This window comes from Corvus cornix, chromosome 19 (genome assembly GCF_000738735.6).
Source record: "Corvus cornix cornix isolate S_Up_H32 chromosome 19, ASM73873v5, whole genome shotgun sequence".
Classification (NCBI taxonomy): Eukaryota; Metazoa; Chordata; class Aves; order Passeriformes; family Corvidae; genus Corvus; species Corvus cornix.
Window position 1 is genome coordinate 5874252 of NC_046348.1, and position 24746 is coordinate 5898997.

Genomic DNA, 24746 nt, shown 5'->3' on the forward strand with positions numbered 1-24746 from the left:
TTTAAAGATCATTTATCTTACATTAAATGCCTTCCAAGGCTGGAGACTAAAAGTACATTTAGACTGGGTTTGTTTAGTGTTGGAGAGGGAAGTCCTTGATGGTTTTGTGATACATCAATATATATATTTTTCTCTGTGAATGGGAAAGGAAACAAGAGAGATCAGTGGATCATAGCATGGAAAGACATGCAATTAATTTGAAAATTAGCATTTTTATTCACAGCAGCCACTGATGTTGTTTGCCAGGCTGCAGCCTTGGGCTGCAAGTGTTTCCATTTTGATCTGCCCTTTCCTGAAATGAAGTTATTGAAATTTGTTCTGAGCATATAAAAAGCAGATGGAACCAGACTGTAAATATCTGTAGCCAACAAGAACAACTCAACAGAGCCCTGAAGTTGCATGTTCCATCTTGGGAATTGGTTTGTTGCTGGGATGGATTTTTGCCAGCATCTCTGTTGTTGTGGGGGTATTGTGGATGCAAGAACTCCCTCACTTGCTGGATTGAACCTTTTTATCAGTATCAGTTCCAGATGTTAACAGCTGTTAGCCCTGTGCAACGGCATGGATGGCTTGTAAACAATAATTCCCCTAAAAATCCAATGCTGAACAACATTTTGACAACAATTTGAAAGGCTCTGGGCTTGTGGCATGTGCACCACATCAAGAAATGAATTGTAAACCTGCTGCCTGTAAATTCAGGTGAGGATTTGCTCTGAGGACAGGTTTGAGTTGTGTTGTTTGATCTTTTCTATGTCAGAACCCCCAGATCAGAAATGATTTATGGAGTGCAAATATTGCCTTGCTGATGTGGCACCATTTCCCAGGGTCCTGAGTATCACACCGATGATCTGCCAGTCTCCCAGGGCTGCTTTTTGTATCCTTAATTAACAATTAACAGGAGATTAACAGAAGATGGACCCTCCTAATTATTCTTGTGGAACAGAGAAGATGGCACCGAGTGGCTCTTTGGGTGCAAGAAAGGTAAATGTGTGCTCTGAGAAGAAACTGAATATTTAAGAAGTGGATATTACTTTTAATTTTCTCATTCCTTATCTCTCCCTCATTTTTTTTCTCTGTTGTCTGTGTTTGGCTCTGCTTTTGTGCTGAGAAAGGGGAAGGAGCTGCCAGAATTCCTGATCTGATGCTTCAAAACACCTGGACTTTCTCTTCCCATAAATCCAAATTTCTTGAGTTTAGCAGACCCTGCTGGGGAAGTTTTATTAGAAGAAGCTTTGTTTTATGGGAGGAGAAGGAGCTGCTGCTCCTACCTGGCTGTGCTCTGGTGCTGGGCAAGGGGCATGGAACCAGATAACACAGGGAATTTTGGGGAAGATCCAGGAGCAGCTTTGGTGGAGCTCAGGGCTGTGTGTGAGCCTGTGCCCACCACTGAGTGCAGAATGGGATGAGCAGGGAGCAAAATTAATGAGGTTTGTGTTTGTGTGGGTGTTCCTTAGCTAAAGGTGAGCAGGCTGAGGGAGGAAAAGCAAACCCACAGAATTTAGAGCTTTGGGGTCTTTTTAGAAGCAGATTGTCTTCAAACAGCACCGAAGTTAGACGTGGAAATCGCTCACACCATTCACTGGGCACCTGGTATCCCTTATCCCATGGGAAAAGTGGGATAGCACTCACCTTCCTGGGGTTTATTCCCCATCCCAGGCAGCTCCACACCAGCCTCACCAGCTGCAGTGTTAAATTTCCATCCCCTCTATGATTTGCTGGTTTTTTAATACTCTTCAAACCCATCTGCATTTTCCCTTTTGTGCTGTTCTGGATTTCCTTACACAAAGCCCTGGCTCGGGGGTGCAGCAGCTGGGAGGGAGGGAAAAGGAAGGACTGGAAACACCCACACAAAACCTGATGGGATCCAGCTCTTCCTCCCAGCAGGTTTGCTCCTTCATCACCCAGAAACCTCCCCAAAAGCTGCTGCTTCCCACTGCCCACGCTGGGGATGGAAATGGGCTAATCCAGGCCAATTTAAACATTGTCCCTTTTCCTCTGCAGCATCCTGGCCCCAGGCGTGGCCTCAGCAGGAATTTGCCTCTTTCCCATCCCCGTGGGCTGCTCCAAGTGGGACAGGACCCCTTGGCCTGTGTCACCACCTCAGGTGAGACCCCAGCAGCTGAAGCCACGGGGGAAGGTGGCTTAAGCCACTGGAAATGGCCCCAAATCCTCCTCATGCTCCCAAAAGCTGCTGAAGGGTGTCCATGTGTAACCCATCCCTGTTTGCTGGGATTGTCACCCTTGGAAACCACCAGGTTTGGTGGGATGAGATGGAATGTGCAGGTTTTCACCCCAAAACCTGACTGACTCTCCAAATGCTGCTTCTTCAGCATTCAACCTCCAAAGGCTGCTTCTTCCTCTTTGGGTTTTGAGCTTTTCCCAGCCTTTTCCACTGCTCTGGAGCTGAAATCTTCCCTCCAGTGCCAGCTGAGCTGGTTGGAGCAGGCCAGGAGCAGAGGCTCCAAGGAAAACCATAATATTTTGGGAGCAGTGGTGAGGCAGGGAGAGTCGGAAGGAGCCTTTTGAAAAAAATTCGAAGGTTTTTTTTTTTTGCCAGGGCCTCAGCAGAGCCCAGGAGTTAATCATTCAAATATGCTTATGTGTAACTAATCTCTGCAGGACAATGAGCTGAGGAATTATTTAATGCAATTGAAATGGAGCAGAGTGGTTGCTATAAAAAGGGTGTCCCGAGCCAATGGGAGCCAGCAGGATCCTATAAAAGCGGGTGGGGAAGAAAAAGCAGCTGGTGGGAAGAGATCACCAAAGTCCCCATGCGTGTCCTGAGCTGCCTCTGCTTGGGCAGAGATCCTCCTGAGCTGCTGGAAATCAGGCTGAGCCCTTCTCCAAGCACTGCTGATCCCTGTGGGGTCAGTGCATGCCGTGGCAAGGGCGGCATCTGCCCGGAATTGCCTGGTGGAGCCTAAAACGATGAAATCCAGCAGAGCTGTGAGTTGGGGTCGGATTTTGGGGGGACTGGGGTGCTCTTCCAGGAGCTGGGTGGGATTCATGGAAGTGGAAGCCCACGTGGGGCTGCATTTTGGGAAGCTGTGAGGGTGTTCAGCAACGTTATCCCGTGGGGTTTCCATGGAGCAGGCGCTGCTGCTGGGGCCTTGCAGTGGGAGTAGAGAGGTGGGGAAAGGGATGGCGATGGATTTTAGTGGATTTAGGGATTATATCAGCTGAGCTGACCCCAATGACTATCTCAGGTCCTGTCCTTGGCTCCCAGCCTTCTCCCCAGCAGGTTTTGGCTTTATCCCTGATGTTTGGAGCATCACAGGATCCATGTTCCGGGTGCTCAGCACTGGCCATGGTTGGGAGGAGAAAATTCCTCCAGGAGCTTTCTGCCAGCCTTCAAATCCCCCAAAGAGGTGTTAAGTGCAGCTATTTCCAGCTCCAGAGCACAGACATTTATTCCTGCCCTGATGCCACTGCCAATCCTTAGAAAAGCAGGAAATCCCAACATCTCCTGGCATCACATTCCCCCTGCTACTCTTTTTTCACCAGGCTTTTAGTTTAATAATATTTTCTCTGTCTCTTTTTGTGACTTTTCTGCCTTTTGTCCCATTTGAAGCCACAAACAGATGATTTGCACCAACTCCCTCATGAAATCAGCCTTCAGCCCCCTTTTTTTTCCTCCTTGCATATCAGCAGATGGGTGTGAGGAGTTTTGGATGGGATCATCCCTGCCTCGGCCAGCTGCTCTCCCATCCACAAAACGACGAGCACAGCCTGTTTCCTGTTAAGTCCTGCTGGTTGCATTGGTTTACATTGTTTGTCTCGTGTTTTACAGCTTCCAGGCTGATGTTGCATTAAAGCTGGCTGGAGTTGAGGCAAGAAATCAGATGCAGGCACTGGCAGGGTTCCCCAAATGCATTCGTGAGGGTTGATCCCACACTCACATTTCCTTACTCACTGCAGGAGGGTCCTGGCCGAGGCTCCAAAAGGTGCTTTTGGGACAATTTGGGAGTTTTAATTGCAGGGCAGGGGGTGGAGGGGCTGTGCCTGCTCCTCCTCCAGCCACAGTTTGGTGGCTCCTGAGTTTTTCTCTTGACCCCTGAGCTTTGTTTTCAGTTTTTCTTCTTTCATGTCCTGTTGAGGAAGGGAGTGAGGGAGGCTGAGTGGGCCCCAACCACAGGCTGGGGCAGAAATTTCTATTTCTATTTTTATTTTTATATCTGTATCTATTTTTATGTGTGTGAGTGCTTATAGAATAGGATATAGAATCATGGAATAGATCAAGTTTAAAGGGGTCCCTAAGGATCACCAAGTCCTATTCCCTGCTCCTCACCCCCACCTAAAGCTAAACCACGTCACTAAGAGCATCAGCCAGATGCTCCTTGAACTCTGAGGAGCTCCCTTCCCCGGGGAGCCTCTTCCAGAGCGTTTTATCTGGATATTATGGATATGAAAATGTATTTTAGGCAAAGCAGGATGAGTCTCTCACGTCCTTGCACAGATAAAGAGGACAGGGCTGATTTGGGGTGGCACGCCCAGATCCCCCGTGGTTTGGTGGTGTTGTCCTTGCTGGATGCATCCACAAAAAAAAACCCCAAAACACTAAATCCAACTGATTTCCATCCATCCCAGGTTAGCCAGAGGCAGCCTGAAGGGCAAGGCAGGGATTTGTGCCCAAAGGAACCAAAACTAGTTGGAATCCAAAGCTCTGATCTAAGGGCAAAAGCTCCTTGCTGGCTACAGGAGTGCAGAAAGGTTTTTATGTGCCTTTATGAGCATCAGCAGTTGTTGGCTGGGGAGTTCTGCCCTTTCTGGGCCAATTCTGGCAGGGAAAGTCTGATTTTCTTCCTTAGGAAAACAAGAAATTGAATATTCCTGTAAAGACTGAATGCAAGGGAATGGGCAGAATTTAATAACAGGGGATTCAGCAACCAAATCCAGCAGGTTCCCATGGGAATAGGTCAAAGGGAATGAACTGTAAATATCTGCTTGTGTGGGGATATTTGGAAATGCTGGAGAAGGTGTTAGAACCGGGATGGGCTGAGCAATTCCTGATTTTGCCATTTCTGTGCTTTTTCCCTCCTCTGGAGAATTGCTGCTCTCATGTTTTGATTTAAAAGTGCTCTTCCAGGAGGGTAAATTCATTATTTACCTCTGCTGGGGCAATTTTGGGTTTCTTAAGGAAAAAAAGGGATTTCTTTCTTTGCATAAAGGGGCAGAGCTTCAACAGAGTATTTCTTTGGTGCATTTTATCCTTCTCTGTGGTACTTTTTTAATTTGACATCTGTTTTTTGGTTGAGGGAGACGTTATCCAGTGGTTGGGGACGGGGAGGAAAGAGGTCTGGATTTGTATTTTATCTTCAATGAATTAATACGAATTACTTAAGAGGTTTTTGTTGGTTTTTTGGTTGTTTGTTTGTTTTTTTTTTTTTTTTGAGAGTGAAGGTTTCTCCCCTTGGATCTCACCATTCCCAAACTGAGGTGCTTCCTGAGGTTTCAGTGAGGGTGAGGGCTGTCCCTCCCTGGAGCAAACCCAGCAGCAGCTCAGGGGAAGCATTAAATGCTCGGGTCATGTTCCAAAAGGCCACAAAGGGAATTTTCCCCCAAATTTTCCCCCAAAAGGGAAAATAAATGATCAGTGGAATCCAAACAAGAGCTCTGGAAAAGGCACCACTCTCCAGCTTCTCCCAGATTTTGGCCTGGGGGCTTCACCCCTTTCACTCGAAACCTGAAGGTACCAACTTGGGAATTACAAAAATGCATCCAAACCAGAGTTTTCCAAGCAGCATCCTGGGCTGAGCTGTTCATCCACTGCAAACTGGGAAAACCCTGCCAGGGTGGGGTCTTGGATCCACCAAATGAGCCTGTCCCCAAAAGCTGTGGGATTTTGTTATTTTTTTAGGGAATCACAGCACCCTCCTCATCTGCCCCCAAACTCCAGTGCCTGAACTGAGGCTTTGTGACAGGTCCCTGGCAGCCCCTGTGGAGGGAGAATTTGAGTTTAATTCAGTTCCTTGTAGCTGGCAAATCGAGCTCAGCCCTGCAGGAGGCACGGATTGATGAAAATCCATCTGGAACAAGGAACCACAGTGGGGATAGGATTGAAATTCTGCCTTGTCTCATCTTTAATTGTGCGAATTTTAACTCCCCTCAGAAGAACCTCACAGAAAAGGGCTGCACCACCCCATCAGCAGCATTGATGGTCTCCCTTCAGAGCTTTGATCCTGTGTCTTTGGCAGTGGGGGTTTTTTATTTTATTTTTTAGATGCTGGGAGTTGTGAGGTGCTGTCACTTCCTTGTGCCATTTTCCAGGCACAGGCGAGATCATTCCTTGGTGATCTCTTTATAAACGAGCTCATGGATATTTACCTCATTAAGAGGCCAATGTGCTAAAGCTTTACAAACTCAGGCCTTGATCCTGCCAATCACTGGGAATTTTCAGTCATTTTAACCTCAAGAAATAAGAAATAAGACAAGAAATAAGAAGTATCTTATCCCTCTTCTCTTAAAGGTCAGCCGAGAGCATCGCTCACCACTCAAAGCCTTCAGCAGGAGACTTCATAAAAACTCCAGCTTAGCCAGTCTCTCTGATACTGATTTGGGGCTTTTTTAGGTTGGTTTTTTTTTCAGGAAAACGTAAAGAAGGGGAAGGAATTAGGCAATGGGCTGTTCTGGGATGTCCCCGTGCCGGAGATGAGCTCCGCTCCTGCACACGTCCTCGTGCCACATCAGCAGCTGTCTGCAAGCCAAGGACATGGGGAGATGCCTATGGCTGGAAAAACAGCTCCTTCTGTGTTTTTTGGACTGCCAACCAGCTGGAAAAACCCAGCGATCTGCACCTCCAGGGGCTCCTGCAGCTGGGGGGAAAAGTCCTCCTGTGAAATAAATCCGTGTGATGCCTAAAACACCTCGCCTGCAAGAGCAGGACTGCGTGGAGATGTTCCTATTCCCATAATTATTTCTCCAGACACGTGGCAAGGTCAATTCTCAGCTGTTCCATCTACAAAACCAGCAGGGATCAGGCAGAGGTGGGGAATATGGAGCTGTTTATCAGAAAATGGTGCTTTTTGGGGTCGGAGTAAAAATCACCTTGATCCTCTCTGAGCCGCAAGCAGGCAAAGGTCAGGTTGTAAAAATAAAGTCCATGTTCTCCTGACTTGGATAACCTCAGTTGAAATCCTCCTGAAATGGTGCTTGCAGCAGGAAAACCCTGCTTGGTGATATGGAGCAGGATGAGTCCAAACCCTGCAGGAGCCAGGGATCCCTGCCAGGAAATCCAGGGAAAAGCTGGAGGTGGAGATGCTGTCAGGTTTGCACGAGGGTGATGCTGTGCCTGCAGTTCTGGGGGATCTCTGTGCTGGCAGCTGAGGGATTTTGCAGGAAAACTCTGGGAATGGCAGTTCTGCTCCCACAGGGATTCCCATGGCTCGCTTTGGGTGGCTTTGAACAAACCTTGCCCTGCCAAGGGCAGGCTCTGCACGGGCACTGCCATCAGTGCACAAGGGCCAGAAAAATATCAGTAGCAGGGAAAAGCAATAAAAATGAGTGTTCCTCTGGGAAAAGCTGAGCCAGACGTGAACGTCCTTCCAAGTTAGCTAATGTCCTGGCTGGGTTTGTGGCTGACAGGTTTGCTCTGCTCCTAAAATCATCTGGGTGAGGCTCAGGGCGTGATGTGGGTGCAGGAACATCTGATTCTCCTGCTGCGAGGGGATGCAGCAAAATATCATCAGCTGAACGTCTTGTGGGGTTGTTTTCCCTAAACCCTAAAGCTTGTGGACACAGTCCTTGTATTTTCTCCTCCTCTGGGAATTGTTAAATCTTCCCTGAATGTCCAGGCTGGGTTTTTTTGGCTCAGCCTGCCCTTGCAGGCACTGCTAGGATCCATCTGTGCTGCTGGGTGCTGGCTGCCCTGTCGTTCCCCATCCTGCAGCCAGGAGTGGGTTATTCCCATTCCCTGTCCCTGCTTTGGGGGTCTGGGATCACCCTCAGCCCAAGGGCATCTCAAGATGCTGGGATGTGGAAAGGGATGCTGCCCTGGGATCCTCCAAGGCACCACTGAGGGCTTGAAGGCTGTGCTGATGGAATAATTGGCAGTTTCCTTTGGCAGGAAGGTGCCAAGCTCATCCTTCTTCCCGAGGTTTTGTTCCCATCCATAAATGCCCAGATAACAGGATTGACTCACACATCCCTGACACAGAGCCAGGGAAGCTCTTAGGGCTGCAGGGAGAGGGAAGGATGCCCAGCACAGGGCACACGGGGCTTGGGATTTTGGAATTCTACCCAAAGGCCAAATGAATTTCCACAGGATGAGCTGAAATCCTACCGTGCTGCTTTGGGTGTGCTTTATCATATCAGCATCCTCCAAATCCCTTCATCCCTTCAATTCCTTCTGTGAAAGCTCCAGACTTCTACAACCGAGGTAACAGGGAAATTTTTTGAGCCCCCCACCCTTCCCTGCCTTTCCAAACTCCCTTTAGTGACTTTAGGTGTGAAAACCACAAGCACCAAACCTCCTCCAGCTGCTTCTCCATGAGGGAGAGATGAGATCCTTCCCGTGTGAGACAGAAAATGGAGTTGTGCAATTGCTGCTGAGGCATTCGAGGAAAAAGAATCGTATTTAACAGTTCTGGCAAGAACTTGCCTCAGCCGGCAAGCGCAGCTCCCCCTGCTCCGGGCTGCTGGAACGAGCTGGACAGAGCCAGGGGGAAATTCTTTGCATTCTTAGGATTGGGAGGTGGAATGAAGGTAAATCGCTCCTGGATAAGGGCCAGGCTATCTGGAGCAGCAAGCTTTTCAATATCACACCGGACTTGAATTCAAGAATACTCTTGGAGTGGAGCTGGTGGCAGGAAAAGCGTTGGATTGGGAAGTCCAGGGAAGGAAAAAAAGCCTCCTTTTGGCCTGTGAATGTGCCAGAGTCCAGCTAGCAGAGGTCAGGGCAGCAGTGCTGGGGCCTTTGCTGGCTCCCACGCTGGCTCAGCAGCTCGTGGGATGTGGCAGCAGAGATGCTGCTCCCCGGGAGGGCCCTGGGTGGGTGCCAGGCAGCAAAATCTGTCCGTGCTGCTGGAGCTGGGACAGTCTGAGCTGCCCGAGGCTGTGCAGGGTGTGCCTGGCTCCTGCACTGCCCTGCACCAGGCAGTGACGGCCAGCTGCTCTCTGCCATGTGGAGGAAAAGTCTGGGTGATGTTGTGGCTGACACAGCTGGAACTGAGAGCATGGGAACAACCATAAGCCATGACAGTGATCAGGGAAAAACAGGGAAAAACAGCCACCAGCAACTACTCCTGCTCCTCTTAGAGCTCAGCAAACCCCAGATTGTGACCCTGCAGCACTGTCCCGCTCCCCCTGAGCTGCACCTTTGCTCCCGGGCTCATCCTTCATCCCGTGCTTCGAGGGGGAATCATTCCCAACTTCCTGGAACAAAACAGGGACAGGCCAATGCAAATGTCACAGCTGAGCCGTTCATGCTGCCCCTTCTCGGGGTGTTTATCCTCCAGCCGAGCTCTGTCTGCACCCAGCCATCCCTTGGTGCAATATTTGTGCAATATTTGCTGGGTTATTTGATCTGTGGCTGCCGGGTGAGCATTGATTAAAGCAGAGCTCAGCGTGGGGCACCCTCTGCATCCAGCATTTCCATCTGCTCCATCCAGCAGCGCTGGTTTCCCCCTTTTCCCTTGGAGAACAAGCATTTCCCCCTCCCGGAGGCACTGTTTGATTGGAAGGCTTTAAAAGGGGCAATCTGTGTGAGTCACAGTGAAAGCCATAAAAGAAAAACCAATAAAGCCATCTGAAAAGTGCTGCTTAATGGATTGAGGCAAACTTACTGGAAACAGGAGAGGGATTGTTTCATCTTGAAATCGTTGCTTCAAATCCGTCTGCATTTGGGAGCAAAGGACGTTTATTCCTCATCAATAGCTGTCAGGGAAAAGGAATTTGAAAGGGATTTTGCCACCTTTGAAAGGAGTTGTGGGTTTCTCTGTGCTCCCAGCAGTTCTCTGAGCACATCTAAAGGCGTTACAGGTGTTGGGTACTCTGGAAATTCAGTCCTTCCAGGGCAGAGGTTTTCAGAGAATGAAAATAATTATCCCTGTCATCAAGACAGGTATCTGCTTGCATGGCAAATATTGATTTTCTTAGCCGCATTCACCTCTGGACAGAGATGCTTCTCCACTCTCACTGTGGCTTTTCCCAGATGGAATTTTGGGGTGTTAAATCCCTTTGGCTGATTCCTGCCCTCCCGCCCCCCCCCCCCCCCCCCATTTGGCAGGCAACACAAATCGAGGGAATGTCCCACGGGATTGTTCCCTTTGATATGACCCTGCAGCAGCACTGACATTTCTGCAGGCTGTTCATCTGCATCTGGGCTTCTGTTTGTGAAGAAGAAATGTGTTTTCAGTTGGATTTAGCTTTAGCCCAGCCTGTCACTCTGTTAACGTTACCAAGTCCAACTCCACCTGTTTTCCTGCTCTTGAGGAACTAAACCTGGCTTTCCACAAGAGCACTGGGAATGAAGGGGTCAGGATGGCCTTAGGCCACGCTTTTTAAGAGGTGAGTTCATCTAAAGATGTGGATTTCCTTATAAAGCTGCACCTCCAGGGGCACAGAGCTGATGCAAGTCACCCTCACTCCTTTCCTGGCTGCTCCACCCAGCTGTGGGTCAGAGAGTTGGGATTTGTGCCAGCAGCTGGCGCAGGCTCCGGCTCGTGCTCCAGCCTGACGCTGCTCCAGATGTTTTCCCAGTTGCACACGTGGTGGGCACATGGCTGGCGCTTCCCGTCTGCTGCAGAACAGGTGTGTGACCCCAGGGGACACCTGAGCCCTGAGCCAGGCTGTCAGCACCTCGTGCCTCTGAAAGTATTCCGAGTTTCTCTCAATTTATGGGGCAGCTGGAGCGCTGCACTTCAGCTGCTCGCCCAGTTCAGCGGGGCTGTGCGTTTTGGGTGGTTTCACCTCCGAAAGCCGAGCTGGGGGGCAGAATTCGGGACAGAGCTTTCTCTGTAAAATATTCAAGAATAAGAATAATTTTCGGTTAACAAAGCGGGCGATATCGCGGCGTGAGCTCCCGGCCGCCACCATCTGCCTGGCACATCTGGCCAGACGCTGGCGCACGTGGGGTCCCCCCTCCAGACGCTCGCGCGGCGCCGCCGCCCAGATGTGCGCGCGCGCGCGCCCCGCCCGCCGCCAGCTGTGCGCGCCAGATGTGCGGGGCGGGGCGGGGCCACGGCCCCGGCCGCGCCCCCTCCGGCTGTCAATCATCGGCGGCGGCCCAACCGCGGCCCGCGACACATCGAGGCCCGCAACCAATCAGGGCGTGGTTGTGATTTCCATGGCAGCCGCAGCCGCGCGGCTGAGGGGAGGTGGCGGCAGCGGCGCGGCCGCTCCCGGTGCCGTTCCCATTCCCGTTCCTTATCCCGCTCCCTATCCACTGCGATGGTGCCCGAGCGGAGCCGCGGCGGCGGAGGGGCGGCGGTGCCGCTGCTGCGCGGCTCCAGCCCGGCGCGGCGGCAGCAGCAACAGCAGCGCAGGTGAGGGGCCGCGCCCGCCGCGCACCTGAGGCGGGCCCGGGGCGGGCTCCGGCGGCCGCCGCTCTCCGTGCCCGCCGCTCTCCGTGCCCGCCGCTCTCCGTGCCCGCCGCGCTCCGCCCTGCCCCGCCCGGGGCCGCCGCCGTGGTCAGGTTGGGGGGGCCGCGGCCTGAGGCGGCGGCAGGAGCGGGTCGGTCCCCGCGGTGCCGGCCCCGCTGCCCGCGGGGGATCCGGGCCGGGCCGGGCAGGGCAGTCCCGCAGTGCAGCCGGGGATGCGCGGAGGGGCGGGCGCGCTGCTCCCCGCGGCCGATCCCGGCCGGGTAATTCCCAAAGTTTCCCTGCGGGCGGGAGAAGTCGCGGCAGGGGCTCCCGGCGCTCCGGGTGCCTTTGTTCGGTGTCGGGGAGGGCAGGCGGGCCCCGGAGATGGTGCTGGAGCGCTGGGTTTGTACCTGCGAACACAGCGTGGCACAGCCACAGAGGCGGGGAATGGCTTGGCTGGGCAGCGACCCTAAAAATCATCTCCTTCCACGGGCAGGGACACCCTCCCTAGACCAGGGTGCTCCAAGCCCCATCAGCTTTATAGTTTTACAGCCTTACAGTTTTATAGTTTTATAGCAGTAGATTTAATCTGTCCCTTAGCTGGAAGTGGGTTTGCTGCCGCCGTTGCCATTTGCGATTGTTATTGTGAATGTGCCGTGCGAATTTTTGTAGATCTGGATGTTTTTACTGTTATTAAGTAGTTCGATTCTCCGCAGTACCTCGGTGTATAACGGAGTGCTGAAATCCCTCTGAGGAGCACACAGAGAAAGGCACAGAACAGGAGCTCATCTGCTCTCAGTGTGACATTTTTCCTCTTTTTCCCTTTTTTCTTCTCTTAAGCATAACTTTAGAGAGCTCGAAGCCTCTGTGTGTCGCCAGTAAAATTCCTTTTGTTGAATTGTTCTCTAGCAGGAACTGTAGAACTTCACAAATACTGTGTATTCTTGCATAACCAGGAGCACGTTGGTAACTCTTTTTTGACCATTCTCTATGCAAATCCAGATAATTTGCTGTATATATTATAGATGTAAGTAGAGTAGATTGGATAAAGATATTTCCTTTAATTTGAAGCAGAGCTTTTTAATTATCTGGGGTTTTAAAGTCACTTTAGAGGCCTTAAATGTTGAAAAACCTAAAAGTGTTGAATTTTGAGTGCTTTGATGACAAAATGGAAATGAATATGTATGAGCACATCTTTTTATACTCTTTATAATGCGGTTGTAATAGGAATCATGAAATTATTACATAGTTGTATGTTGTATTCCCTGATATGGAAACTCCAGATTCAGCAGTCATGAAGGTTAATTTGGTGTTTTAAATTTTTCAGGGCTTCAGATTAAAAAAAAAAAAAACAGCCAAAAAAAGTAGGTTCAAGGAATGCAAATGTGTGACCAACATTTCTACAGTTCCTGCAGTGTGAGCTATAAGGGAGAGTTGTTCTCACATCTGCATTCCCTGATATTAATCTTGTCCAACTTTGTTCTATCATTCTAGGAGTTGGCTGTCTTTCATTCCAGATGTTTTCATGCCAGGTGATTTACTCCTTATTTATTTGTGGAGTCTGTTTCTTTGTGGAGGTGAATAAAAATTATTCCTTCTATTTTATCATCCTTTTTTTTTTTTACTCTAGGATTAATGGGAGGAGAAATCTGGGGCAAACAGCTGCAGGGCTTGAAGGCCATGAGGGCTTAAATAGCTAAAGATGGACTTGCAACTCAAGGCTTCTTGATTTTTATTTTTAGCTTTGAGTTTTTTGCTTGGGATTTGCTTCCTTGTGCAGATTCTGATCTGTGACTGGTGGTAACAGATCCAGTTTTGGGGGAATCATTAAGGTGATTGTGCAGAGGGATAAAACTGCTTCCTGAATACTCCAGTTATTTTGGGAACTGTCTGCTAAATGAGGCTGTGATGGTTTGGATGGCTCTGGAAGTGGTGTTGTGTGGCTATTTCAGTGCTGTTCCCTGGTGTTGTGCTCTACCATTATCATGTGCTGCTGGCTTTCCTTTGCAGTCTTCTGTGGTGAACACACACAGACAACCACAATCAAAGCAGCTCATTGAAGGGAAGCTTTCATGGGATTCCTTCCTTAAACTTTCCTTTAGGGATGCTGAAAGAGCTTAGTATAGAAGTTCCTCTAAGAAATATCTCTTCAGTTTCTAAATGTATCTTGTTTTGAGGATGATTCTTGAGAATTCCCAGTATCTGCTGCCTTTCCAGTATTTCTTTTAAGAGAGAAAAAGCGAAAGGTGGAGGAAAAGGCAGGGAAGAAACTGATAGAGTTGACATTTACTTTTTAAAGTCCTAACAACATTTTCATTTCTCCTTCTCCAAGAGAGTGGCAATGGGTTTGAGGATGCCTGTGGAGCCTCGTGGCTTGTTGACACAGAGCTGAGTGTGATCTTTCCTCCCAGCAAAGTTCTCCAGAAGAGTAGAGCTCAAACTCTGTCCTCTTACATTTTTCAGAGCTTTACATTTAAACCAACCCATCAGAAAAGCCTAAGTTCAAGGGAATGCAAATGTGTGAAAACATTTCTGTAGTTCCTACAGCGGGAACTACAAGGGGAAGTTGTTCACTGCACTTGGGTGGATCAGGAACAAAACATATCCCATAAAATCTAAGTTGTGCTCTTCCCAGAAGGAGATCTCATGGCCAGAATCTGAGCCAGGAGTTCAAGCCATGGAAGCAGAGGACAAGCTAATCACTGAGAAATGCTTTATATGTGTGGGGGGGGGGTTAGGGTTTATCTTGAGATGGGTGATGCCACTGTCACTGCCCTCTCAGCTTAGCCCTGGAAAAGCTCTGGTTGAACAGAAGGGAGGTGCTCCCTTTCCAGCCTCCCAAGTGGAAGGCTGAGCCCTGGAGCTCCAGAGGATTCATTGTTACTGCCTGGTGATGGAGCATCTTTTTTTTTTGCCTCTGGCAGGGAATGTTTTAAACACCAACAGCCCCCATACTGTTCTAGCATAAAATACAAATGAATGACTTGCCTCTTGACTAAGCTAAAAATTTTCAACATTTTTTGGATGAACTTGAGGAAAAAGGTCTTGACTTGCTGCGTGGAGGCAGAGGGCAGGAGAATTAAGTATGTGCAGGAGAAGGAAACAAAGCAAAGCACTCAGTTTTGCTGTGCTAACATCATCTCAGGGCTGACTCATAGGCCTGACTTTTCTGGGCAGAAAATTCACTTACAAACAATTCTGCTTGGCTGCACTGTCTTGTGATGAAACTTGTAGATCCTTTTTTTTTTTTTTTTGAGTTCCACATACATTTTTCTGGGAATTCTTTTTATTCTGACACTTGAAACTTGCTGCCAAAGGCCTCTCTACCATTGCAGTCTTCTACAACTTCCTCAGCTCGTTTTGTGTGAGTGGGTTGTGTTTGTTTGGGTGACTGTGGGGTTTGTTCTGGGATATTTTTAGTAAAAGTTGACTGTGCTTGTGAGGTGAGTGGCACTTGGCTCTTCTCAGGTAGAAAAACCCCACAACATTTCAAAGCTCACCTTAAAAGCTGCCAAGGGATTGCTGATTGCCGTGTTGTGATTTTGAACCGCTGTCAGTTTAATTCCTGTTAACAGCAGAGCAATAATAACTTTTATAATCCTTCAGGCTGACAGATGTGCTCCAGAGCACTTACTCATGGGGAGGAGGGGAAGGTGGGGTTTGTTTGCAGAAGGGCAGCAATTTCCATATGTCATCCTTATCCCAAAGATCTTTCCTTGTAACTTCAGGCGCAGAAGGGAGTTTGCTGCCTTGGAGAATAAATTAATTTTGTGAGAGGAGCTGTTTGTGGCTACTCCTCTCTTGCTTTCCTGACATTCAAAGCCTTGGTCTTGCCACAGTTTATGGCAGTGCATGTTCCAGGTAAAAAGCCAGGACAGAAGGTTGTAGGAGAGTTTAATCCTGGTTCTTTATGGTCTTGCAGCCTTTGGCAGCTTTGAACTTTCCAAAACAAGTTACTGCATCAAATGAAAGTATTTGCGGGTGATTTAGGCAAGGTTTTTTGTCACATGGGTGGGTTTTTGGTGGTGTAGGTCAGTCAATACTCACAGAAATTTAGGAAACCTCCTCACAGACTGCAGTATTTATTGGATTCACACCTGGAATTGTGCCCAGTCATCACTTGCTTTACCCAGCCTGTGAATTGAGGATTTCAGCCTTCAGTCAGCTTTCCCCCAATACTGAGAGTCCTTCAGCTTTGTTGTTCAAGCTGGGTTTATTTTATTTTGGTTTAAGTAATATTCTAATATAAATCTCTGCTGGAGTTAAACAGCTTAAATTTGATCTTGATATGCTTTTCTCTAGTGATCAGTTACCTAACCTTTGCCTTTGCATTTGGGGAACGTTGGTGTCTTCAAGGAGTAGGTTTTAGTTTGGAAGATGAAGGTTTTTGGGGAGGATTTTTTTTTTTTCTTCCTGAGGAAATTAGTTTTGTGGAATTTACTCAAACTGAGTAATGGTAGGGATTGTAGGAAGTGTAAATATTTGTAGGGCTTGTGTGCTCTGTGCTAAAATGCTGTTTCACTTGTGTTAACTCTTTGCATACTGAGAACAAAATCTTTACTCTATGTAAAGAATTTTTAAAAGATTCTGTGCTATTTGTTAGTTTTAAGCAGAACAATTTCCCTAATTTCAAGTTAGGTCTGCATGCTGAATCTTTCAGAAGGGAAACTTTGACTTTTGGTGCTATGGAAATAGGAACTGCATGATTTATTTTCTTTTCTTTTTGAGCACTGTTCAGATGACCTCCACTTAAATTTCTGTGAATTTGGGGGTTTTTTTTTAATGTTCAGATATTTAACGTCCAGTTAAAGCAGAGGTACGTGAGTAGAATGAAACTTGTGACAGAGGATGAATTGTTTCTGTGAGTGGTGTTCTGGCCAGAGAGTGTTGGCCACTTCACAGGAAAAGAAGGGGACTAATCTTTGAGTTATATTTGAGTTTAATTTGGTAAAAGAGACTGAAAGCTGAACTTTGAGTGGAGTATTGTGACAACTGTTGATTGGAATAAGCTTTGTTAGTGTGAAGGGCAAAACATTCTGTTGGATGCACTGCCAGAGAAAAATACTGTGACAGATTCCTGCGTGAGGAATTCCCTTCTTTTCCCCACTGCTAAGTGGGAATTCTGTCCTCTGGCTGCTGGCTGGCTGCACATTCCCATAAAACAGGGACAGGGCTGGAGAACCTTGCTCAAATCAGGAATTTTCCAGCTAACAACTGGATCTTAGGAGGAAAAGGTTAAGTGGATAATGCTTTGGGGAGAGAGCAGGGAGCAGGCAGAAGGATCTTCTCCATTCAGGGATGTGTCCTGCAGTGCTGACAGAGATGGAAAAGCTTGGAGGAAGCCAATCATTTAAAATGTTGGCGGTACCTCCGTGCTTGGAGCTCCTCCCAATTAAAAGCATCTGTGATTCAGAGTGCTCAGTGAACTATTTCAGCCCTGAGCAGCCAGCTCTTCCTTAAAAATTCCATTAGAGTACTTATTTCATTGGAATTTTGGGAAGAAGAGTCAGTTTTCAGCCTACCTGATCTGAAAATCCAAAGCAGGTGAGCTACAGAACACAGATAAAATTATTGTCTATATATGAACTGTTAGAAATGGGAAAAATAAAGATGCAGTCATCCAGCAGCAGAATAAAGATTTATCTAAGCCATTGTTGGATATAATCCTCTGATACTCACTATAAAACATGGCATGTTCTTAGTCCTTCTTGGAAATGGAATTCAACAGACAGATTTTGACTTTTTTTTTCTATCTACAAGTTTTGTTCAGACTCTTAATGCATGTCTAGAAATCATCTCTAATAGTCTTTTTTGTCTCATCTGTAGAAGTAAAAAATGACTTTTGAATAACACAGTTTTATGAAGCCAAACTGAAAAAAAAATAAGAAGAAACCTTGCTTGTATTTTGGGGTTTCAGACTTAATCTTGTCTCATTTCTTGGAAAAGTAATTTCTGTGTTGATTTATTGTAAAAAAATTCTAATTGTTTTTTTAAATTTTCTTCTCCGCTTGCCAGACCTTAATTTATTTTGGATTAGGATTCCCATGGCACGTGAACTAGAGGATAATTTGGAGTAGGAGGTCTCTTTATTGAGGTGACTCTCTCCCAAGATGGTTGGGAAGCTGAAGCAGAACCTGCTGCTGGCCTGCCTGGTGATCAGCTCGGTGACCGTGTTCTACCTGGGCCAGCACGCCATGGAGTGCCACCACCGCATGGAGGAGCGCAGCCAGCCCCTGAGGGGGGGGGACAGTGCCAGGGGCACGCTGAGGACAGCCCCCAGTGCCAGTGCCAACAGAAGCCTGCCCTACAGCAAGGACATGCCCCTGATCTTCATCGGCGGCGTCCCCCGCAGCGGCACCACGCTGATGCGCGCCATGCTGGACGCGCACCCCGACATCCGCTGCGGGGAGGAGACCAGGGTGATCCCCAGGATCCTGGCGGTCAAGCAGATGTGGGCCAGGTCCAGCAAGGAAAAAATCCGCCTGGATGAGGCTGGAGTCACGGATGAGGTGCTGGATTCAGCCATGCAGGCGTTTTTGTTGGAGATCATCGTGAAACACGGCGAGCCCGCTCCGTACTTGTGTAACAAAGATCCTTTTGCTTTAAAATCCTTAACTTATCTTGCCAGAATTTTCCCTAATGCCAAATTCCTCCTGATGGTCCGAGATGGCCGCGCATCTGTGCATTCCATGATCTCCAGGAAAGTCACAATAGCTGGCTTTGACCTGAACAGCTACAGGGACTGCCTGACCAAGTGGAACCGTGCCATAGAAACCATGTACAACCAGTGCATGGAGGTGGGCTTTGAGAGGTGTATGCTGGTGCACTATGAACAGCTGGTGCTGCATCCTGAGAGGTGGATGAGGACTCTCCTCAAGTTCCTGCACATCCCATGGAACCAGGCAGTGCTGCACCATGAGGAGATGATTGGAAAAGCAGGGGGGGTTTCTCTTTCCAAGTAAGTATAAGCCTTCATCCTTCACCTTGTGTTGTTCTAAAATAGCACATTTTGCATGTAAAAGTCATAACTTGATTGCGGTTTCTCCCTTGGGCAGCTGATTTATGATGAATCTGGAAAAGGATTCTGCTAAAAGTCACTGCTAATTAACAAATTGCAGTCTCAGATTGGTTCTGCTGAACAATTGTCCCACTAATGTGTGTGTGGGTGTATAACAAAAGAACAAACTTCTAATGGTCAAGGCTAACTTGAATTTGAACATCTGATATCAGCTTTGCTTTTTTCTGTCCCCCAAAATAAACCTGAGCTGTTTTATCTAGACTGGTGTTACCCATCCTATCAAGATCACCCATTTGATTTCAGCAACAATATTGTTGTCAGTGCAGGAATGGCCTCGGAGTTGTATTTGCCAAGAACATCCTCTTCCAGGAAACTCGAGAAACGGCTCCAAGAGAATAGAAAGCAGAGTTGGCAGCTTTTCTCCTGGCATGTGCTCCTAAAAGGACAAGCATTTTGATGAAAATTAACCTTGTTGTAAGCAAATCTCTCATGATTCTGTTGGGCCATCTGTGCACCTGATCTAGCTACTTTCAGAAACCCAAATCCAGCTCTGCTTAGAAAACCAAGATGGGTGTTGTTAAAAGAAAATCTGATTAATTCTCTAGTTAAACTCCTCTGGTTTCCTTGCCACTGTTCACAGCTGAACAACTGAAATACAGAAGCTGTTTCATCTTTACATTGAGAGAGAAAAATGTCAATTTTTGACACTTCTCCTATTTTTGAATCCACCAGATTAAGTTTTAAAATATTGAATAAGAATATTCCAGCAGCAAGGCCTGCCCAGTTAAATTACTCAGCTTCTGGATTTTGAATAATCAGCACTGGCCAAGTGCTTCTGAGTAAGAGGCAACTTGCACAGCAAGCACACACAGACTGTTACAGAGTGATTCTATTTATTTAAACTCCAGTTTTGAGAAATAAAAATGGGGAGATTTTCTTTATTTAATGCCTAGGAGCATGGCTGTGGATTTTCTAATATATTGTAAGGGCATTTGATTGAAAGCAAATATGAAATTATTATCAGTGATTACAAAGAGAACTTAAAACTCAAGTAACAATTGTATATTTACAATCTGGAGGTTTCACATCACCATTCCCACTGAAGAAACAGCCTCCACTGTGTTCCCAGAGTTATCAGGAAGGGATCTCATCCCTTTTTTTTTGCCAGTGTTGTTTGATGACAGATTGAGGCCTTGTGGAGACATTAACCTGGAGCAGGGCACTGTGATACCTCCCTGGAAGCTGATCCACATGGGAACTTTTCCCTAATTCCTGGAGTTCATTGCTGCTTCAGCAGCAGCTCAGTGGGGGTAACTTATTTTTACTGAGATAAATGAGTGGTTGCCAAGCTTTGTTAAGTGTCCTGTAAAAAATAACCGTGTATAATCCCATTTCTAGTAAAATATTACTGCCTTACAGCTTCCAGGTTGGCGTTTTTAAAAATTAATGGACCTTCATACTCTAAAACTCAATAACCTTGCTGAATTCTTACTGATACTTCTTATTAGATCTGGTGGAATGGGGTGTGAGGAGTTGAGAATATTTGTTTCTAAAAATTAAGAAAATGGATTGTTCAAAGTAAAATGTGGCCTCGTGTTTATTTTTTTTTAGTGAAACCTTCACATTTAAGAGTATGGACATGTTCTTGTGACCCTCAATTCAGTCTGGTCACAGAGCTCTTTATGCTTCTATTATCTCTCAGGAGATGATCTGTGGAAGCAAGTTCTGATTTCAGGAGGCTCTGGCAATGGTGGAAAAAGACTGAGTAATGGGTGTTATGTCTGGGGTGGGGTTTATCTAATCAAGTACCCTTGCAGTGGGTGGTGAAATTTGGTTTTCAGTTGCAGGATTTGATAATGATTTCAGTGACTCAGGCTTTCAAGGGCTGTAGAAAACCCAGTGCATATGAAAACCTTCAACATAAATGCCTGTGTTGTGTACTTATATGATTCCAGTTGAAACTGTGCAGGGGGGAAATTGAGATTTCCCAGTTTGATGTCTCTGTACCAGTTAAAACCTGCTGGGTTTGGCATCCCCAGCTGTGATACTGTGTGAAAACTCATGAAAACAAGCAGAGCCCCCTGCTTTAATCATCTTTCACTCACCTGTAAGACCTCCAGATCTTCCAGACAGGCTCAGCATCCACTTCAGATCCATACTGCTGGCTCAGGTCCAACCTAAGATGCCTGGAGGTATTTTTTGAAGAGAAATCTGACAAGTTTTTGTCATTTTGAGATACTTAAAAACATTTTGAGAAGGAGATCACAGTGTCACTAAAAGACCTTTATAACAATACTATTACCTGCTAACAAAAAATAAATGTTTCAGCATTTATTTCTCACCCCTTAGTTTGATTTTTATCCAGAATCACTGCAAGGGCTAGAGGGATGTGCAGTGCAGGATTTGTAGGAGTGTGAAATTTTCTGTGGTTTGAAATCCCTGCCAACGTGGCTGTTGAAGGAATGCATTATGGACTCTATGCTCTAACCAGGATTGTTAATTGAGCTCTGGCATTTTCCTAAGTGAAAGCAGCTGTGCTGACCACTGATGTAAAGAAATGTCAACCCCTCTAGAGCAATTTTTATTAGGTTTATTATGGAAATAGCTGTCTAGGCAGAATTACTTCAGAATTTACTATATTTAGTACATAGCTCTCGTTTGATTCTGGTACAGATGCAGAATTATTTGGGGTTAGTCCTGTGTGCTGTGCTTCCAGCTGCTTCCAAAGCTGGAACTTCCTGGGGTTTTGCAGGGAGCTGGAATCACTGCCATAGGCACATATCATCAATTTTCTCAAGAATTGGGGTTTTCTTGTTTTTCTGTTTGAATTTTTAGGTGTTTCTTTCCTCCTGTCCCCAATCTGTCTTCCCCCACAGTCCTCAGTTCTTTATCTGAGGAATCTTTCCCACAAATGGTTTTATTTTCCTTCCCACCTTAACTGAAGGGACAGAAGGGGATTTAAGCAGGCCAAGTGTGGAGCAGGGTATTTTTTATGAGTGCTTGGGAGCAGCTAAATGTAGTCCCTGCTATCAATCACCAGGAAGTGTTTCATGCTGAGGGTATTGTTACCAAAGACTAAAATTCCAGAGGGAGAAAACACACATTTAAAATTTGACATCAGGATGAGGAATCCATATGTGTGCAAATTTAGGCTCAAATTGATCTATAACACCCTTTTTTTTCTTTTTTTCTTTTTTTCTTTTTTTTTTTTTTTTTTGAGGGTCCAGCAAGCTTTTAGCCAGGCCCATTACCTGCTTCTCCCAGTATCATCATCCTGATTTTAAATCAATTTGCAGTTTTGGTGAAGGGGTTTTGGCCTTGGCTGGCTCTGTCTGAGAACCCTAAATCTTCCATTTTTCAAACGTCTCGTGGTGATTTTTTCCTGAGTGTCCCAATCCACCTCTGGACTCCTGACTCTTGTGGTGCTTTGGCCTCTGCCTTGCTGCTTTGAACTTCTGAATCTCAATTCTTAGCAGCTCTTTTCTTGCTAATTCAGTGTGGAGTCAGATGTTCATCTTCTAATTAGAAAGATCAAAAAAAAAAAAACTGCCTAAATTTTTAGTTTTCCATCCAAACTTGTGAGCTCAGGCCAACAACCCTCAGGAAGGTTGACATTTAGTCACAACTCCCTGGTCCCAAAATCCCCTTCTGAGATCCTGCTTTTGGTTTTGAGTCCCTGGTAATGCTTGAAGAGGATAAAGCTGAAAATTCTGGGGTTGTTTTAGAGGTTTTTTTGTTGTCAGATCCTTTTCAGCTTCCATGAAACACCAGTCTGAAGGCCCTGCTTGCCAAGACAGTTTCCTTATGATCATGTCCCTGTCTGGTTTGTTCTTTGTTGACTGTACTTAAATTATTTCACTTTCCTGACCTTCCAGCACTGAATGACTGATTTCCTGCCTCTGTCCTGGAAGGATTTTAGCTCTGATGAGGAGTGAAAAAGAGGAACAAGGTGGCAGCTGTGTGCTCAGCATCAGCTTTGAGGCTGATAGAAATACTCCTTTTATATATCCAATGATGTCCAAACTCTTTCTGAGGTCAGGAAAAAACAATTAAATTATTTAGAGTAAAAAAATCAGAGAGTTTTCAATTACTCAGCCTGAAATAAGCACAGTAAAGAAGTTGTGTGTAAAGAAGGCAGGAATGTGGCAGAACAAAGCAGTGCCAGATTTTTAACCTGGAAAAAGAAAACACAATGAAAACACTCCACAAAAGTAGAGCAAAAATGAAAATTACATTAGGACTGTTGCTTAAATGAACAAGAAATCAACTCTTTTCTAAATATTTTTAAGAACTGTGTAAAGACCAAACAATCAAAGGAATGATTATAAAAAATAGTTCTGTAGTTTGTAGCTTTCTGTCAATCTCAGGTCTCTCTTTTATTAAACAAGTTAAAAAAGTAAAAGATGAATCACAGAATGGGTGTGAGAAGAAATATCACATGGATTTGAATTTAGAATACTTCTAATACATCTAAGATAATTAAACAGGAAATGTGGGAATATGCCAGTGGGAAAACAGCTTTATGTGTAGGTGTGTGCTTACTTTTCACTTAACAGCTCTTGGGCTTTCTCTGCTGCCTCTATGCTATAAAAAAGTTGCTCCAGCACAGCGTGAGAGCCTAAACCAGGCAGCATCTGCAAATATTGTGCAAATTCTTCTCATTAAAACTTCACTTCCCATCAGCTCTGTAGAAACATGAAATTTTGAGAGGGAAAGAAGAAGAATGGGGGGGAAAAAAAACCCCAAACAAAACAAGTTAAAGATCTGAATGCAATTGAAGAAGTATTGGTTGGAATGGAAAATAGAAATTTCTTTTCTCCTTCCTCAGGGTTGAAAGATCCACTGACCAAGTCATCAAGCCAGTGAATGTGGAAGCACTGTCCAAATGGGTTGGGAAGATCCCTGCTGATGTCCTGCAGGACATGCCAGTGATTGCCCCCATGCTGGCCAAACTGGGCTATGATCCCTATGCCAACCCACCCAATTATGGGAAACCAGATCAAAAAGTGGTGGAAAACACAAGGAGGGTAAGGCTTTTTTGTGTTTAATTACTGCCTAAATGGATATGAGCTATAGAGCAGGAGCCTTGGGTTTGGTCTGGGGTTTTAAAGTCTGTTTCTGATACTTTTTTGATACTTTACAATGTGTTTTCCTTGGGGGAAAATGAAAGAATTCTTCAGGACCTTGAGCTGTGCTTCTTGGTGTGTGCAGCTGAGAACTGCCCAGATAGTTGGGAACTGGTCAGCAGTGGAAAAAGCTTTCTTGTCTGGACCTCAGACTTGATGGATGAGCTCAGCTTTTTATACATGAGAGTTGGCAGAAGCTCTGTCACAAAATTACACCCCAAATAATTCGTAGAAGTTTGAAAAATGACCCATAGAAAACAGCCCATGATGATCAAAATGTCTGATTTTCCAATTCTTGGTAGAACAACCCAAAGATGGAGGAAGGTCTGGTGCTGATTAACCTAAACTTAAGGGTTTTAAGTCTGAATTTAATGTTGTTGGAATGTGAGTAGTTAGGCTATAGAGCTGTTTATCCCTGGAGGTATCAGTTGAAAAGCTCATTACCATTGTTGGAAATAGAATTAATAACTCTGCTTCTGTTCTTTTGGGCATGTATAGTTTATTAAAAGAAGGTGACTTTTGCTGCTGCAGCAGAGTAATCAGGGAAAAAAATTGAATTAACTATTTAAAAGGACTGTCTTCTACCAGCCTTCTGATCCTGAAAAAACTGGTTGGAATACTGATGGGGTAGATAGGAATGAGAAAGGAATTTGGGTTTGTGAAGCCTCTAAACACTTTTGTATTATTTCTTTTTAGAAAAAAATGTCATTAAAAACATTGATCAGTGTATTAAAGGCTGGCAGGTTGATTGTTTTAATTAATAGCTGATAGCTCAGCATGGAAAAGGTAACCCACCTTTTTTTGGTTACAATTTATAGGTTCCCTGCTTTGAAAGGCTCACAAAGAAATTAACTTTTCTGCACTCAGTTAAAAATAGTGTTCAATACTAGAAATTGAAAATTGTATTGGTTGTGTCTCACTGATAAAATTTACACAGATTTTTACAGCCTGCTGACCTTTCTAAGGCTTCCACCTGTGTGTTGCAAGCTCAGTCCAAGCTGTAAAAATTGTCTGGATTTCTGTGTCTTCTTGAAATGTATTTGATTTCAAAATACAAGAGAGAAATTCAGGTAATAAACAAAGCCA

General features: G+C 46.0%; 1 protein-coding gene across 7 annotated transcripts in view; it reads left to right on the forward strand.

Annotated features, from left to right (window-relative positions):
* Positions 1 to 21: 21 nt before the first annotated feature.
* Positions 22 to 24746, forward strand: part of TPST1 (tyrosylprotein sulfotransferase 1) — a 33851-nt gene continuing 9126 nt past the window's right edge. For 2 of the 7 annotated variants that reach the window (XR_005603415.1, XR_005603419.1), the window contains exons 1-3: positions 11281 to 11480; positions 17532 to 18474; positions 23363 to 23561. Coding sequence is in view for 2 of the 7 variants with exons in the window: in XM_039563049.1 (XP_039418983.1) it covers positions 17627 to 18474; positions 23363 to 23561 (1047 nt within the window). In the remaining 5 variants the exon portion in view is untranslated. Of the gene's footprint in view, positions 2947 to 11280; positions 11481 to 13073; positions 13094 to 17531; positions 18475 to 23362; positions 23562 to 24746 lie in introns of those variants that run through there. The other 5 variants (XM_039563049.1, XM_039563050.1, XR_005603416.1 and 2 more) reach the window with 4 other exon arrangements.